The sequence below is a fragment of the Aythya marila genome, assembly GCF_965140915.1.
Source record: "Aythya marila genome assembly, chromosome: 7".
NCBI classification, from domain to species: domain Eukaryota; kingdom Metazoa; phylum Chordata; class Aves; order Anseriformes; family Anatidae; genus Aythya; species Aythya marila.
The window spans coordinates 16,217,163-16,233,890 of record NC_139048.1 but is presented as its reverse complement, the minus strand read 5'-3'; the positions used below and the strand labels follow the sequence as shown (position 1 = coordinate 16,233,890).

The window sequence follows — 16,728 nt, the reverse complement described above, 5'->3', positions numbered from 1 at the left end:
GGGGGGGAAACGACAACTTCTGAAATAAGCTTTGTGCAGCCTCATAATTGTCTGTTTTTCCCACCACTTATATATAAGTAAAATGAATATACAATGTACATCTGTGGAAAGTGGTGAGAGAATCAGAATATCTCTGCTAATTACCTATAAATATTCAAAATAAAACTGTGCTGAAATTGAATCATGAAATTCAATTTAAAATGTCTTAAGATTTATTTTTTTTTAAATCACCCAGCAAAACCAAAACCTAATCAAAATCAAAATTCACTGAATGATCACGGAACAACTTCAGTACAGCAGTTCCCATGTAGACTCTTAAATTCTTACTTTTTCAGTAAGAATTACCCTGGCAACTGGAAATTAGTCCTAAAGAAAACCTTCACAGCAGTTCTGAAACTTAAATGATTGTGTTCTTTGATGCCCATTTTGGGGTGGCTTTTTTGTTTAGCTTCACAGAGACTTGAGTAGGAAAACTTGAATTCAGATTTCTTGTATTTCAATGTAGCTGAGCACTGTACTTATTGATTTATAAGGAAGCTATATCTGGTAACCAGAAATATTATTGTGAAGCTGTTTGTTGCTTAAAGAGGAAAATTTTGTTTGATGTTTAGAGTTATTATCCTCACAATGTAATTTTGGCATAATTGTGATTGAGGATTTGCCAGAGAGGTGGCAGTAATGCATTGTATGCCTTCCTTAAACTAAGAAGCCAACTTTGGAGGGAAAAATAAGTGTCAAAGTAATTCTTTGAAAATAATAGTTTTTTGTCTTCTGTGGCCAAATTAAACAGGGTAACAGGTTGATAGGTTTCAGCTGGTTTTCATTTTAGCATAGAAAAATGCAAACTTGAGCCTCAAATGGCTTCTAACGAAGCAAGCCTGTATCTTTCTGCAGTTATTTTAGTGTTACAGGCTAGGGTTAAGCCTGAAAAGGCATTAACAATACCTATTAAATGTAATGCCCAATACTATCTCATACTGTAGATGCAGTCTTCAACACTTTTTCTGATGGGGATTGAAAAAATATGAATCTTTAACAGAATTAGGTGCAGTTCACAAAATCTTAGTGTACAGTGATCCATCTTGGCTTATGCTGGCTTTTTTCCTCTGCAGCACTCTGTCAGGAGTAACTCATGTAGGAGCAAATTTATGTCGGACAGGAAAGATTCCCCTTTCTAAATCTAACTGGGATTGTTTTGAGGAACAAGGCGACCACTTTTTGAAATCTTTCAAGGATTGAAGTTGTACTCTGAGACATTCCAGAAACCCCAAATTTTCCTTGAAAGATGTGTGCTAAAAAATCTGAAGGATGAATCTCTTATCTTATTGTTACTGTGAGAAGTGCTCCAAAGCGCATGTTTTAGCGGATGGCTAGTTTGAAGGCAGTATATCAGCTGTATAGATGCATTCAGGTAAATTCATGCACAACAGCAAGTACTTTCCACAAATGGTCTTCCTATCATATTTGAAGAGTATTAGTCAAGGCTTGCAACTAGAATGGATGTAAAGTGCAAATGCTTAAACAGGTCACAGATGTGTGTATGAAATTATGAGGCACTGAGCACAGATGATGCTGGCTCTCTGTGTGTATGAAGTATTGGAGGTTAGCTGAGATCAAAGAACATCTTTTGACAAATATGCTTTTCCTCTGGAAAATTAGCAACTGTAATTCCATCTCCTTTAGGCTTTTTGTGAAATGTTTATTTTTGTAATGTTCAACATCTGACATGTCTCTTCTTCAGTTCCACCTTGAATTCATCAGTGCACTTTAAGGATATTTTTTTCCTGTTAACAGGATTTATTTTAATCATGGTTGAAGCCTGCCTTTAATAACCATGATGCTTATAGCATGTTATTGTTAAAAACCTTAGCATTATATATATTTCCTTTTGGAAAATAACAATCGTTGTATCATTAAAACTACTTTTCTATATAATCCACATGTTTTCCAGATAATATCCAAAATCCAAATTAGCTAGAAATTTCAGATAATGATTGTTTTTTTCTAATGTTTCTTTACTGTAGAATCCTTGGATGAGCTAACTTCCTTAGTGGTGAAGTTATTTTCAGAAGTAGAGAATAAAAATGTCCCTATACCAGAGTTTCCTGAACATCCTTTCCAAGAAGAACATCTCCGGGTAGGTATAGAGATGTAGGTAGGTATAGAGATGTATCTTCTGTCAGGAATGTATACCTTAAGTGATAGTTTTTATATTACAGTGATACATTGTGCACTTCACTACTTTTGTGTCAGTGTTCTCATTTTTCCACCTGCCTGAATGTTGTAGTTTGTACAGCTTACGATAAAGTTTGTACGTTTCGTTGTTCCTTTAAGCAACTGTGAGATAATTATTTCTATGTTTAAGCATCATGAATGCCTCAAGTGTTCCCCTATTTTTCATTTACCTTTCAATCTGATTTAGATGTTATGTAATAAAATGTGTACACATGAAGGGGGTATGATACGTGCTCCTGAAACGTATAAATGAGATTGGGTGAGTGTCTGCTTGTTTATGGATCTCCTTTTTTGTTTTCACCTTCAGCAACTTTACAAAGTGGTGCCTATTAAGGACATCAGAAATCTTTATGTCACGTTTCCTATACCAGACCTTCAGAAGTACTATAAATCAAATCCTGGCCATTATCTTGGTCATCTGATTGGGCATGAAGGCCCAGGGAGTCTTTTGTCAGAGCTTAAAGCCAAAGGTAAGTCCTTTGAAAATGAAGAATGAAAAATTAGTTAATTGTACAACTCTTGAAAACTTAAACGTTTAATTTATAGTTTATCTCTGTAAGTTAAATTTGAAGTTCCCAGCAACATGAGTAATTTGAGTTGTAAATCATTTCCCACTTTATTCTTGTTTCTGTGGTGGGTACAAATGAATAACTAACAAACACCCTAACCACTGATGCTACTGTTTTTTTTGTGCTCCTTTTTGTCCACCCCTGCTTAGAGAGACATGCAGTTTTGCTGTACTGATCTTGTCTCTGTTCTGTCACTGAGCTAGATTACTGTCAGCTCTCTTGATGTCTGGAAGAGTACCAGAGTGTACCTTTCACTGTTGTTCATTATATTACTGTGTTCCAAATAGAAATAAATTACCTGGTGACCTAGTGATACTTAGTTTGTTCTAGTACCATGAGCACAAAATCAGATAGGTCAGATGTTTATCTTGCCCTGTTGCTATAGGTGCTAAGGAAGAGAAGGGGAACGTGTAATGTTGTTAAAATGCCCAAAAAAGGAAGGGGGGGGAGGAGTGGGGGTAATGTTGCTAAAGCATACTAAGAAAGTAGTATAAACCTTTACAGGTTTATTTATGCAAAATATTTTCTTTGATTTTATAGGATGGGTATATACTCTTGTTGGAGGACAGAAAGAAGGTGCTAGAGGTTTCATGTTTTTCATCATTAATGTGGATTTGACAGAGGAAGGACTTTGTAAGTGAAGCATTGTTTCTGCATTCCATGTTAGTCCTGATCTTGATGGGCTTGTGTTTGTATCCAGGGAGAGTAATTGTCCTAATAACTTGACAAACAGTATGTTTTAATTCACTTCTTATTCTAGTTTTGGATCCCAGTATGTTAACACATTTCATCTAACACAATAAATCAATTTATTTGAGGTAGTATTGAAGTATTTAATTAAATTAGAATTTTAAAGTAAACTACTTTAGAAGAAAAGTTGTTAATACCTTTGTGTGCTACTTATTCATAAGATTTAGATCCGAGTTAAATTATACTGTAAATCAGTATCTTACTGTATGACATGTTCAAAGCAGTTCTCGGAATTAGCTGGGGACCTAAGCACTATTCATGTCTATGAATAATCGTATTAACTTTTTCAGTGGGATTGTAAATATACTTAAATACCTTGATGTATCAGAATGTAATTCAAAATACAAAGTTTCTTACTTGTTTTCATCAGAATTATTTCTTTGTGTAGGATTAAGCAAGCATTTTTTTTCTTTCCAGTGCATGTTGAAGATATTATTTTGCACATGTTTCAGTATATTCAAAAACTACGTACAGAAGGACCTCAAGAATGGGTTTTCCAAGAGTGCAAGGTACAGTGATTGGTACACGAAATACGCAGTAGTAGTGTTTTTACAAATTTTTGAATTATAACTAGGACCTTTTTCCATGGCCGTGGACGTAGTCTTTAACAATTGTGTGGTAACTGAGTTTCTTAACTTTAAAGGTGTGTTTTCTGTGGTGTGGCTCAAATAATGAGTACATTGAGAATATGTCTTAATGTAAATGTGAAATGCTCTTACAGAGCCATGAGTTGACATTGCATTACAGCATAATGAAGGCACAGGAAGAAGTTTCTTACCCTGTCCTCAAGGATTTGACACTGGAACATTACTGTTTTACTTAAAGTAGAGGTGTTCTCAAATTACCAGGAAATTCAAATACATGGAATCATAGAATCATTCAGGTCAGAAAAGGCCTCCAACAACTCCAGCTCCCTCAGCCACTCCTCAAAAGACTTGTTTTCTACACCCTTCGCCAGCTTCGTTGCCCGTCTTTGGTGTCCCGTGAGTTCTGGGACAGCTCTCCTATGATGAACATGACTTACAAGACATTAATTTTTGTTCAGCACAGAGCTTTTTGCTAATAAGGTGTTAATAATAACACTTCATGTTGTGAGATGGTCACATGTTGCTCATGAATTTTGTGCAACTTGAATATTACTGAAACCTCTTGTGTTAGGTATTTGTCTCAGATTGAATGGTACTATAAAATGGATATAACAAAAGTAGCCATTAATTATTCTTAAAACAGTTTTTGATATATGCTTTTCAACCCTTCTTAAATTGTTTCCTAGGATCTAAATGCTGTGGCATTCAGATTTAAAGATAAAGAACGACCACGAGGTTATACATCGAAGCTTGGAGGAATGTTGCATGTAAGTGATACTTTCTTTTATTTTGTTTTGGATAGTATGTCTTAGCATTTAAAATTTTGCAGTATGTTTAACCATACACTGAATAAATATGAGTATGTGCAAAGTTCCTTTGCACTTCTTGAACTTAAGAAGTTATTATTATGCTGCATAGCTCTTACCATTGGTGGTTGCTAAATTGCATTTCCTTCACACTACCATTTTTTATTTCTACACTTGATAGAACGGATTTTACAGTAACTGGAGTTGGCTATTTGATTTGTTTCAGTATTTCTTAATGTATCATGTAATTCCATGCCCAGCTTGAAAGCTATATGTGTTCTACTGAAATAATGTTCTATCATAAGTCCAAGTAGTATGTTTCTAAATGCTTCTCTAATTAACAATATTGGAATAAAACTAGCATTTCTGCTTACTGCAGTAAGATAGCAGATCAGAAATGGTTGAATCTTCTAATGTGGATTACATATTGGTAGTGAAAGTATCATGTAGCTTATACTTGGTCTTTGTACTTCCAAAATCCAGTTCCCTCATTTTGCACTGAAGGAAGATTTTGCCTGTTTTCTTTTTGTTTTGTGGCACTCGTGCAACATCTGTAAATTGCAGCCACTTCCTATTGCACAGCTAATTGTTTTGTTAGATTTTTTTTTTTTGTTTCTTTCTTTGCAGGAATTCCTGTATATGCTCCTACAGTTTTGATTTGTAAAGTCTAAAATAAGTCCTTTATTTCAGAATTGACTTTCTGTTTACTAAAAGACAACTGACAACATTTAAACGAATATTTAATGGAGCTCCTATTTTGGCTGCTATTTTTGTTTTTACTCTAAAAAATGCATGAAATTTCTTTGAGAACTGTACTATGTCTGTCTTCTAAAGCGGTCTTTTAGTGGTCTGTATTCATTGGATCAGTCCTGGTTATGATTACTGGCTCCAAAAATTGCATCAGGAAGTTGTCAGCAGGGTATCAATTCAGAACAGTGTTTTTTCCTTTGATATTCTTTGCAGTATAAATGGTAATTTTGATTCTTCCATTAGTTGCTTAAACATTAATAGAAAATTAACTGTTCTGGTTCTCTTTGCTTTCCTCTGAGTCATACTAAGTTTATGCTCTGAAGCTTCTTCAAGCTGGAACTATAGTTTGATGATTTCTTATGAGTACAGAATGTTTTTAATAATTGGAGGAGAACCTACGTGTAAATTAGCACTAGCAAATGTAATGTCATAAGTTGTTACATATTTGTCAAAAGGATAAAAAAAAAAAAAGAAAAAGACTACTATTCATCAGAAGTTCCTATGTAAAGCACGTTTGTGGTGGTGTAATGAGTCACCACTAAAGTCTCACTGTCAAATTACATTCACTATTTGTCATGTGTAGGCTTGATATTTTAAAGACAGTTGTTCCCTAGTTTGCTATGCCCTTTTTGTTTTGTTCTGTTTTCTTAGTTGTATCATTTTTTTAAACTTTCATTTTAATTTGATTGTTGTATGTAGATAAATTTAGGTCATACCATAATGTAAGTAAAATAAAATAGATTTTCAAAAAAGTGATCACAGAGTGATTGAAGCTAGAAAGGACCTCTGGAGGCCAGTCTTGTTCAACCCTCTGCTCAAACAAACAAACAAAAGTAATAAATTTTGTTATGTTTAATTCCAGTTGGTGAGCAGAGTATGGCTTGTATTTTGTACAGGTAATAATGCCATAGAATTCTGGTCACTAAATCTGTATTACCTTGGTCATTTCAGATTAGAAGTACATAGGTTTCTTTAAATCTCCACTTCAAATTGCATGGTCTGCTTAGCCTTTTATGCAGAATTCAGTTAAATGAGCATTCTTTGGTCTACTACAGATGTTTTGAACAAGACCTTTCCAATCTTGTTCTTGTCTGATATATTTGACAGCATTAACATTTGAATGCTTTATAACACAGGTTTGGTTTATTGTACTTGTGTGTGTGGTTTTTTGTTTGTTTGTTTTTCTGTTACTCCTTTTCCCTCACCTCAGTCCTTCTCTTTTCCAAAATGCTCAGTATCAGTTACTCTGTTCTGGAAGTCATTCCACTGTAGTCTTGTGTATAATGTATATAATTCAGAAAACCATCTTAAGGTAATTCTGGTCAAAAAGCTGTATAGCTGTATGGCAAAATGCTAATGATGCTTGGTGCTTCTTGTTTAGGCTACCTCATATTTTTTTACTGCAGAAGGTTTTGGAAGTTTTCCTGTATTCCCCACTAATCGCTTTCAGAGGAGTGAAAGTTATTTATTTATTTTTTTTTCTTACATAATGAAACTCTGAGGCAAGGTACATATTAATTTTTTTCAAATGTATAGTAACTTGTTCAGTAACAGTTGGGCATGCACATAATTCATTGTAAATAGTTCAGCTACTCTGTAGTCAAATGTACATAACTAGATGAAAAAGAAAAGGCAGTATATTCTATGCATTTGAAATGAAATCTGATTTGATATTTTTTTTTTCAATTGTCTGCTTTTCTAGAAATGGGGCTTAATTTCTGTTGTCTTAAAATTTGATGAAATGTACTGTTTGGGTCCCTTGCAATGAAGTGCACAAAAAATAAGGGAAAGGTATGAGTCATTTCAAGGAAAAGCTGTAAGGAAGGTTCAGAGCTGCCTGGCACAGTGAGGCAGTGGAAGCATCTCTTTTGGGAGACAAGAAGTCAGTTGCCTAGGCTCCACTGATACTTCGTCCAAGAAGTTCTTGTTATTGGTGTACTTGTTATTGGAAGTTCTTGGTGATGACAGCAAAAATGTGTAGTTGAATCAATTTGAGGGATTTCACACAAAGAGCTGTCTTTCCTATGTTGGATCCTAGCATGTCTGTCTGCTGCTTCTTCCCAAAACATACTATGTGTACACCTGGAAGGTTTTGTAGAAAGTCTTAGAGACTTTCACTTTATTCTAACGTTTTTTGTTTAGGCTTAAAAATTGTGTAAATCAGCATTATGCTTTTAAATAATTGAAAGACACTTTAAATTAGTGTTTTAAAAACTGAATTATTAGGGAATCCTAAAAAAACAAAAAACTTGTTCATTTGTTTTGTTACATTTAGTTTTTCCCAAATGCACTCTAATGATCACTTGGTATTCTGCCTTCAAAGATATCCTCCAGGGGTCAGCATTTGCCATGTTATTTTTACGTCAGTTCAGAACAGTATTTAAAGATCAGCGACTTTTTATATTGAAGCATGCAATATTTCAAACTAAAAGTATAGTAATGTGCAGTATATCAATGCACCTGGTATAGGAAACAATATTATCTGCATAATTAGAGTGCTACTCTGTCTTGTTTCTCTTTGAGAGAGGGACTTAAAGTGATCTATGCACTTCTAATCTGAAAGTATGAAGTCAGTACAGATTTAGTGACCAGAAATCTCCGCTTTTTCTTTTCCAAAACCATTTTTTTCGCGCTTAGTTTTTGTTTAATTCATCTACATGTGTCTGGGCTTTGTCTTTTAGTATTATCCTATAGAAGAAGTATTGGCTGCTGAGTATTTGCTTGAAGAATTCAGGCCTGATTTAATAGAGATGGTACTGGATAAATTGAGACCAGAAAACATTCGGTAAGTTGAACTACAGTAACTTGTATTTTAACACAAATATTATAAGAGAGCAGATGAACTAGTGGAAACACAAATTCTTAGGTGGTTCTTGGAGCTCCAAAGTAAATGTTACTATAAAAGAGAGAGTAGTTTTGCATTAATAAGATTTATTTCTGCTCCTCATTGAAAAGAAGTATTTTAAGTGTATGCAACTTTTCCTGTTTATACAAAAATACCCTCTCAATCTTTCCTGTGTGGGATGTCTTCCTCAGACTGAAATTGTTTTTAGGAAAATGAGTACTTGAATAGCTCAACTGCAATAGCTCATCATAAATTCTTGGGGCATTTTTAATGGAATGCTCTAGTACTCATAATTTTGAGCTAAGTCTGGAAATTAAGAGGAAAGTTTTTATCTGCTGTCTATATGTTCCCTATGAAAAGCTGCCAGATTTGATGCAGATTAGCAGACACGCTTAAAAAAAAAAATCGGCTTCAAGTGGATAGAAATAGCTGCATCTGTAGCTGCTAAAATCATAGTATGGTTTGGGTTGGAAGGGACCTTAAAAATCATCTAGTTCTACCTCCCTGCCATGGGCGGGGGTACCTTCAACTAGATGTAGTTGCTCAAAGCTCCATCCAGCCTGGACTTGAACACTTCCAGGGATCAGGTATCCACAATGTCCCGGTATACTTAGTTTACCAAGTCTTGCTATTTTTTCCCGTACTTTCTGCAGATGTACATTTTATTTTATTTACTTATTTTCACCTTTTTCCCCATACAACTTCTCTTTAAGTTCCTAAAGAGTAGAAATATTCTGGAATTATATAATAAGAGGCCAGTACTATGCATTACTTTGCCTGACCTACCATGTAGTTGGAAGGTGTGTAATGAATTTATGAGGTGCCATACAATGCAAAGAATTTTTTTTTTAATATCTTAAAATAAGCATATAAAATTAATGTGTACTTTATGTGGGTTTCTTTATGCCTCAGCTTGCTTTCTATGAAAATAATGTCTTCTGGGGTATTTTAAAATATAAAATTAGTCACTGTAACACTGAATGCTGTGGAAATGACGTTTTAGTAATTCTGCTCATTTAGAAAAGGAGGTGACTATTGGAAAGAGAATTCAGCTCATGCATTGAGGAAAACAAAAAGACAATATCAAATAACTGCTTCTTGGTTGTCTGTTGTGTAATATTTAAATGTGTGTATATATGTATGTTTATGATTTAATACAAGCTAATTACTAGAAAGGCAGAGAGCAAGTTAAGGTTGCATGGTCAACAATTAAACTAGCACTTTACAGCCTGAATTTTCTTTTTTGCAGTTTAGCAGTTCTAATACAGCTTTTGTGTATATCGTAACAAATTGCAGTATTAAATTTAAGTTGTGTAGAGATACTAAAATGTATAGAAACAGAAACAAGGTGTTGATTATGATTCTGTATATCAGTCTTAGTGTATTTGAACATCTGTTTGTCAGAGTGCTTTAGAAGCCAGGTATGTTTCCAAGATACTGATTTTTTTTTGCTCTTTCTGAACATATTCTGTATACATTTTTGGACAGTGTTGTATACAAAAGGACAGTGAGCAAGTATTCGTATATTTTTAGAGCATTTCAACTATCTGAATTTAGTGTGAGTAACTTAAAATTTGGGGCATGAATCTTCACTGTATTTTTTTGTATGACAAAATTTCTTCAGTGATTTCATTTAGTTTATGCCGTGTTTTACTTTATTTTCAAAAAATCTGTATGTTTCAAATAGTTATTGGATAAAGGATAAAATTGGATTATGATCTGTATTTGCAAATGTCATGGAGCCCTGCTGTTTCAAGGGGTATATTGGTAATGATAAAATAACTGCAGCTGCCTATGTCAGTGACAGTAGTTGCCATAGTAATTAATGCCCTTTAAAGAAGGGCCTGTATCCTTGTATGTGGGTGTGCATCTACGTGTAATGTGTGTGGGATACTGAACTGAAGCTGGAATGTTTGGAGAGATCATATTAGGAATGAGCAAAACTTTAAAGGAAATTTTCCTGGTTCTCTTTCCTATTTTCATGTTTACTGCCTAAGTTCTTGAAAATTAGATACAAAAGCTTACTTGTAATATATAAAGATGTATTTTAGTATTTAACAGGGAGAACACACAAATACCTATCTTAAAGCTTACCAAGAAATTCCACTCAAGTTTGAACTTCTCACAGGTTTTAGAATTGTTCACAAGTAATTTTTTTTTTTCTTCCACCTTGCATAAATTGTGTCTTGCAGTGATTTAGCTTTTCTTGACTTGAGGTACTGCTTTTTATAATGGACTTATTTGTTATTTGCTTTTCCTAATCTTATTGGAATTCACCTGCACCAAGGGCTTTTCTTGGCACGTTTATATTGGGGTAGCTGTATTCACAGTTGAGACCACTGTTAAGTGTCTTTAAAAAAAGGAGAAAAAAAAAAAATGCTTAACTTTTTGACCATGTTATTTTCTTAACAAATTGTGTTTTTAAGAAGTATGGAAAAATATCCATACTCACAGATGGTAGCAAGTATCCATATGCTCTTCTATTTGATTGAGCCATAACAGGAAATTTTTATATTCTCCTCCTGCCCCCGCATGCTATTTGTTGCATTTATTAGCTTAATTTCCCCAAGAGAGAAACCTCCTTAAGATATAAGCATCATTTTTGCTTGTTCCAACTGCATTGGGTTTTGCCAGCCATCTGTGAAGATAAGGTATTTGTCGCAATTTTAGCTGAAAAATATATTTTTCGTGTTATTTCCAATACATCTTTTTCCTCATCATCTGCAGTATAAATGCTCTTATTAAAATTTAAGAAGTTAGTGACTCATTAGATTAAGCAACTAAAGAATGTTTTTTACTGGATCTTAAATGGATCCTTTTCCTTTCTTTTCTATATCTGAAGTGAAGCATTAGTAGAATCCTAGATAGAAAATTTCTAAGGGCCTGAGTTTGACAGATAGTGAACAGTTATTTAGTGTAGTTGTTGATGCTCATCCCTGATGATAAACATGTTACAAATGTAGTATGCTTACTTTTTTTTCTTGCATTGTATTTGATGAAACATTTTGAAAATCACAATTTGTTCACGTATTTCCCATCACAAGCCATTGCTTTTTGTAGGAACATTGAACATAACTGAGTAACTGAGAACTACAACCACTTGTATGTACAAGAATGTACATATAGAAGTAAATTGCATTTATATTTTCTTTATTTTTTTTTTCATGAATGGCTCAGAATTCTGTTTGTGCTTGTTTAGTTTAAGTTTGTTATAGGAAGGCCATAATGCCTATTTTGCATTTCCAGTGCATTTCAGTGCTGTCTTAAACCATGTGGATGTTCATAGTTCCAAAGAGTACAGCGCAGGAGTGAAAAAGAATAATTAGGAGCTTTAAAGATGCATCATGATGTATTTAAATAACTGCACAGCACTGTGTTTCAACGTGTGCTACTGCTTTTTCCCTTTCCCTATTTTGTCCTGCTGTTCATTGCTGTAGGTGCTTGGTTTTGGTTGAGGTGCAGGCAGATGAAATACCTTTTAATTTGTGTCATATGGTTGTAAGCATTTATTTTGAGAGAGCTCAGCATGTAGCTAATTACTCCAGTGGTAACTTGGGGTATAGGGAAGGCGGGAGGATACCATGAAACAGAAGTTCTTACAAAGCTAATTTCCACAATTCAATTTTCTGTACGTTGAGCGAATAGAATAATTCTTACCTCTTTAATTCTTCTTTTTAATTCTATGTGTTTAATTCTTCTGTTCCTACAGGAAATATATGGGTGCCCATATTGTCACTACATTACCTTCTCCAGGGTACTGATGCTCAAGCAGCAGAATAAGACATTTGTGTGTTACGGCACACCTTTGTCTTGCTGCTCAGTCCACATGATTATTGGAATTCTATCAGGATAATCTCTTAGTTTAAGAGTTTATCTCTTTTGTTGTTTGTGTTTTAGGATGGGAAGAAAGACCTGGTAGGTTGCTCTGAAATTCTAATAGACTTTGTTTTTCTACAGTCTCTTAGCAACTTCATCTGTACACGGTAGAGTTTTTGCTCACCAGCTGTCTGAGTTAAAATGCAAAACACAGAATATTCCTATGGCTCATTTTTATGAAAACAACAGTCTCTGTAATAGATTTCACCCTGTTGACTGAGCTAATGTCTGCTGTTTTGCAAGAACAAATATTCTCTAGGACTGAAGTGCTTAGCTCTTTGCTGGATATTTACTTAGTGTTATATTGTTTCTTTTGTGTAAAAACAAACAAATGACAAAACAATACAATAGATGCAACATTGGAACAGACATGAAACCATTTTATACAAAGTCATTATAAAAAGGTTAACCGTTTCTGCTGCCATTTACAATGACAGATGAAATACATCTCTCAGAGATGAACATTCTCATTCTGGTTTAGACGTTTTGTAACTTTTGCAGAGAGGCATGGGCTATTGTGTATTTGTATGTGTGTACATGCTCATGCTAATCATGTGGTTACTCAGAGGAAATCATCTGCATTCCTGAAACATGAGGTTTGATTACCCTGTTTAGTGTGTCTGATTTAAAATATTGTCTCAAAATTAGACTCTGGTACAAGTCCTGCTTCCATTTTGAATTTATTGCTAGAGAATGTCTTTGCAATTCCATGTGGCTCTTAGATGTATTTCTCATTTAAATGCATCTACTGCTAGCTGTATGTCTAGTGATCTTTTACCCCACTGTTGTCCTGCTGTTTGAAATGCAAGGCCCAGGTTAAATTACAGTCATTTGAAAATTCTGGTAATAGGGGAATCTTGAACTTAATACAGCAGAATCCTGTTTTCTTCAATGTTATTGGATCGTTTAGTCATTTACATGTATACATTAGATGAAAAAGGAGGTATGAGGACCTAGATGTTCACAATATTAGTATTCTGTGTATTTAAGCTTTTCAATGTATTGTAAAAATCACCCTAAGGGTATTCTCCAGCAGTGTATTTCTAAAGTAAAATACTATATTTTGAGGCACATCCATATGCCTGTTTTGATTCCTGCCCCTATTTGTTGTACACATGAAAAATATACAACAGAATGTTCTTAGCCTGAAGATATTGTGCTATAAAAGAGCACTTGCATTGTATATACTTTGATGCTTTAATGTGCGTTTTAGCCATCTGCACAAGATTTGACAAAGTTTGTTTCTGTTCTATCCAGCATCTAGCGATCATTAAATGTACGTAGGAGATAATTCTGCTACCTTTTTTAAACAATTTCAGAATTCTTATAAATTCTTTGTTTTCATTTTTTACTTCTTTACATTTATTTTTAAAGCTAGCTCCTTATTTCTATTGAATACTATTTCATGTTGTTGGCTGTTAAAAAATTCAAGGGATTTGCTTGATACCTGTTATGAAGACTACTGAATAAATATAAGTTTGTAATTTTCTTTATTCTGGATTTCTCCTCTTGGGTGGATTCTCTGGGTGTCTAATAGAGTGCAATTCTCTAGTATTGACTATAGAATATATTAATCCTCCTGCTTTTTTATCCTCGAAAATGAATAAATAAACAAAAAGGTGTAAATCTGAAATGAGAATGATACAAGATGAAGAAACATGAGTCAGGTTATGAATGGGAAAAGTGCAATTGCAATAATGTAATCTAAAACCCTAGGTCTGGAATAAAATTTCTATAGTCAGTATTTCCATTTCTCTGAATTTTGATATAGGTGGTATGAAAAATTGAATTAGTTGATTCGTTCTTTCTGAAGATCTCAAGTACTGCTGCTTGTGTCTTCTGGAACAAGGACAAAGCTTATAAAATATACATGTATATTGAATACAACAGTTGTGTATAGCTCTAGGTTGTAACACTTCAGAAAAAATGGTAAAATTAAATTATGCTGATAGCAAGTATATGGATACTTAACTAACCACTAAGATTAACCATGAAATCAGGCTATTTAAATGTACTCTGTAATTATCCAAGGGAAATAAATGCATTATCATGATGGAACAGAAATAGCACTCTAAATAATTGCTCACTGTTTTCTTAAACATATTCATGCAAAACTGCTATGTCTCTTTGTTTTCAGAGTTGCAATAGTGTCCAAGTCTTTTGAAGGAAAAACTGACCGAACAGAAGACTGGTATGGAACACAGTACAAGCAAGAAGCAATTTCTGATGAAGTTATTAAGGCATGTTAAAACATTTAATATATTCCAATACCTACAAGTGAAAAGCAGTGGTAAATTTCTAGTCTAATTTTACATTTAGAGGAAGGGAAAACATAAATTTGCTGTACATAGTACAAAAGTATGCATTGAGTCCATTTAATATTATGAGAACCAAGGATCTTTGAATTTCAAATTTATTACATAGAACATATATTACATAGAACATACATGTTTTAATGGCTTTAAGCTATATAAAGTTTTAATACAGAGAATGTTATTCTCTATATTAAAAACTGTATGCAGCTTTTCTATAAAAGTTCCATAATATGCAGTAGCTACTTTTAAATTTTAAAAAGTTGATATATTTTTGAGTTTCTGTTAAGAATAGGATGGTTCATTAACATTTAAGAAAGGAATGTTTTTACAACTGCTATATATATCTGTGTTTCTGAAATGGATTTTTGCAACTTACAAAATGAGAACATTAAATAAGTTTCTAAAAATCAAAACAACACCAGTGAAGGTGGGTAAGTCCTTACTGAATCTCTTTATTCACTACTTCTTTTAGGAAGAGATGGCTAAATACACCCTAAAGCTATATTAGACCTGCCCAACGTGCTTTGGACAGGCATCGCATAGGATCAACTCACTTCCTTTAGCTTTTCCATACCTATGTTCTTTGTTGATGTATTTAGTGTAATGCCTTCACTTAGAGTTCTCATTAGCAGAAAAAATGAGGCACAGAACCACTTCCACTCTACTGTCAGCTTTCAAAATTTTCTTTTTTTTTTCCTCATTCTCCTGAGCACTTCATCCTCCTAATAGCCTACTTCAATTTGGTCTCAGATATTTCTCTCTTTTCCTGTTACTTTGCTAGCAATTACACATAAGATAGTGGAACATATTATTGAATCTTCTATTACAGTAGAAAGACAATGAGTATATATAGTAATATATATAAGTAGAAATTTTATTTTGCATCGTTTCTCCTATTTATCTAGAAATGGCAAAATGCTGACCTGAATGGGAAATTCAAGCTTCCAATGAAGAATGAGTTCATTCCTACTAACTTTGAGATTTTGCCATTGGAAAAAGATGCGACACAGTACCCTGCCCTTGTCAAGGTAAGGTATCTATCTGTTCTGTTTGCTGTTTAACTTTCTGGGAAGTTAGCAGTGTGTTTTTAAAATACAGAACTTAGAATATTCCAGAACGTAATAAACAACAAAAATAGGCCTTACAGGTATTGCTAGATAATGGAAAGTCCATCCATGCAAACCTTTGGATTGTTACTACTTGGGTTCCTATGAAAACGAATCCACAAACAACTTGGACTCTTTTGACATTTTGAAAGCGTGTTAACAGCTTCTATAAATAGTATTAAACCTGGTTTATCCAGCAGAAGGGTGACTGCCTGTCTTGTAGTTTTTGAACACTATTCAGTAAATCAAGTGTGTAGACAAGGCCTTTTTTTTTAAACTATGAGTAAAGAAAGCTTGCAATTGCATGGAGAGAAAGAAAGGTGTAAACACATAAACATCACTTTCCGGTCTTCTGGAGGCATCATTTAATGATCTCGGTATTTTTAGCAAATCTTATTATCTGTGTACTTAAAAATTACTTCACACTACTTACACATAGTTGTCTTTTCTAATAATGTTCATCTCTATTCCAGGAGATGAACATTATATTCTCTATTAGCTGGAGTATAAATAGGATAAGTCTTCTGCAATTAGACATTGTGCTTCAGATTGAATACTAAATTAATTCAGGAACACTTTTTTGCACACTAGATTAATATGTCTAGTTTAGTGCAAAGACATCCTTCAGGAAAAGTATTTATTCTGCACAAGGCACTTTAGGCATATACTTGAAGCAGTTTTATTAACTGCTTCAAGAGTTAATAAGAGGAGGACTTTTAGCATGTGTTTAGGTTCATCCTTCACTGAAACACTAAACCTCAGCAGGGACAACTACTACAGCTCTAGTAAGTAACGCTAATTGGTTTGCTACAGAAACTTGATGGTCCTTCAGCGTCTCTGTAGCAACTAATCTACACAAAAGCCTTGCTTTATGGCATCATTACTTTAG

At 33.9% G+C, this 16,728-nt stretch overlaps 1 protein-coding gene across 3 annotated transcripts in view; it reads left to right on the top strand.

The window, feature by feature from the left end:
• The window catches only part of IDE (insulin degrading enzyme), a 72,006-nt gene that overhangs the window by 19,098 nt on the left and 36,180 nt on the right, over positions 1-16,728 (top strand). For all 3 annotated transcript variants that reach the window (XM_082764732.1, XM_082764733.1, XM_082764731.1), the window contains exons 6-13: positions 2,025-2,137; positions 2,543-2,705; positions 3,345-3,437; positions 3,972-4,063; positions 4,828-4,908; positions 8,379-8,482; positions 14,556-14,658; positions 15,639-15,761. In XM_082764732.1, the coding sequence (XP_082620858.1) occupies positions 2,025-2,137; positions 2,543-2,705; positions 3,345-3,437; positions 3,972-4,063; positions 4,828-4,908; positions 8,379-8,482; positions 14,556-14,658; positions 15,639-15,761 (872 nt within the window). The remainder of the gene's footprint in view (positions 1-2,024; positions 2,138-2,542; positions 2,706-3,344; positions 3,438-3,971; positions 4,064-4,827; positions 4,909-8,378; positions 8,483-14,555; positions 14,659-15,638; positions 15,762-16,728) is intronic.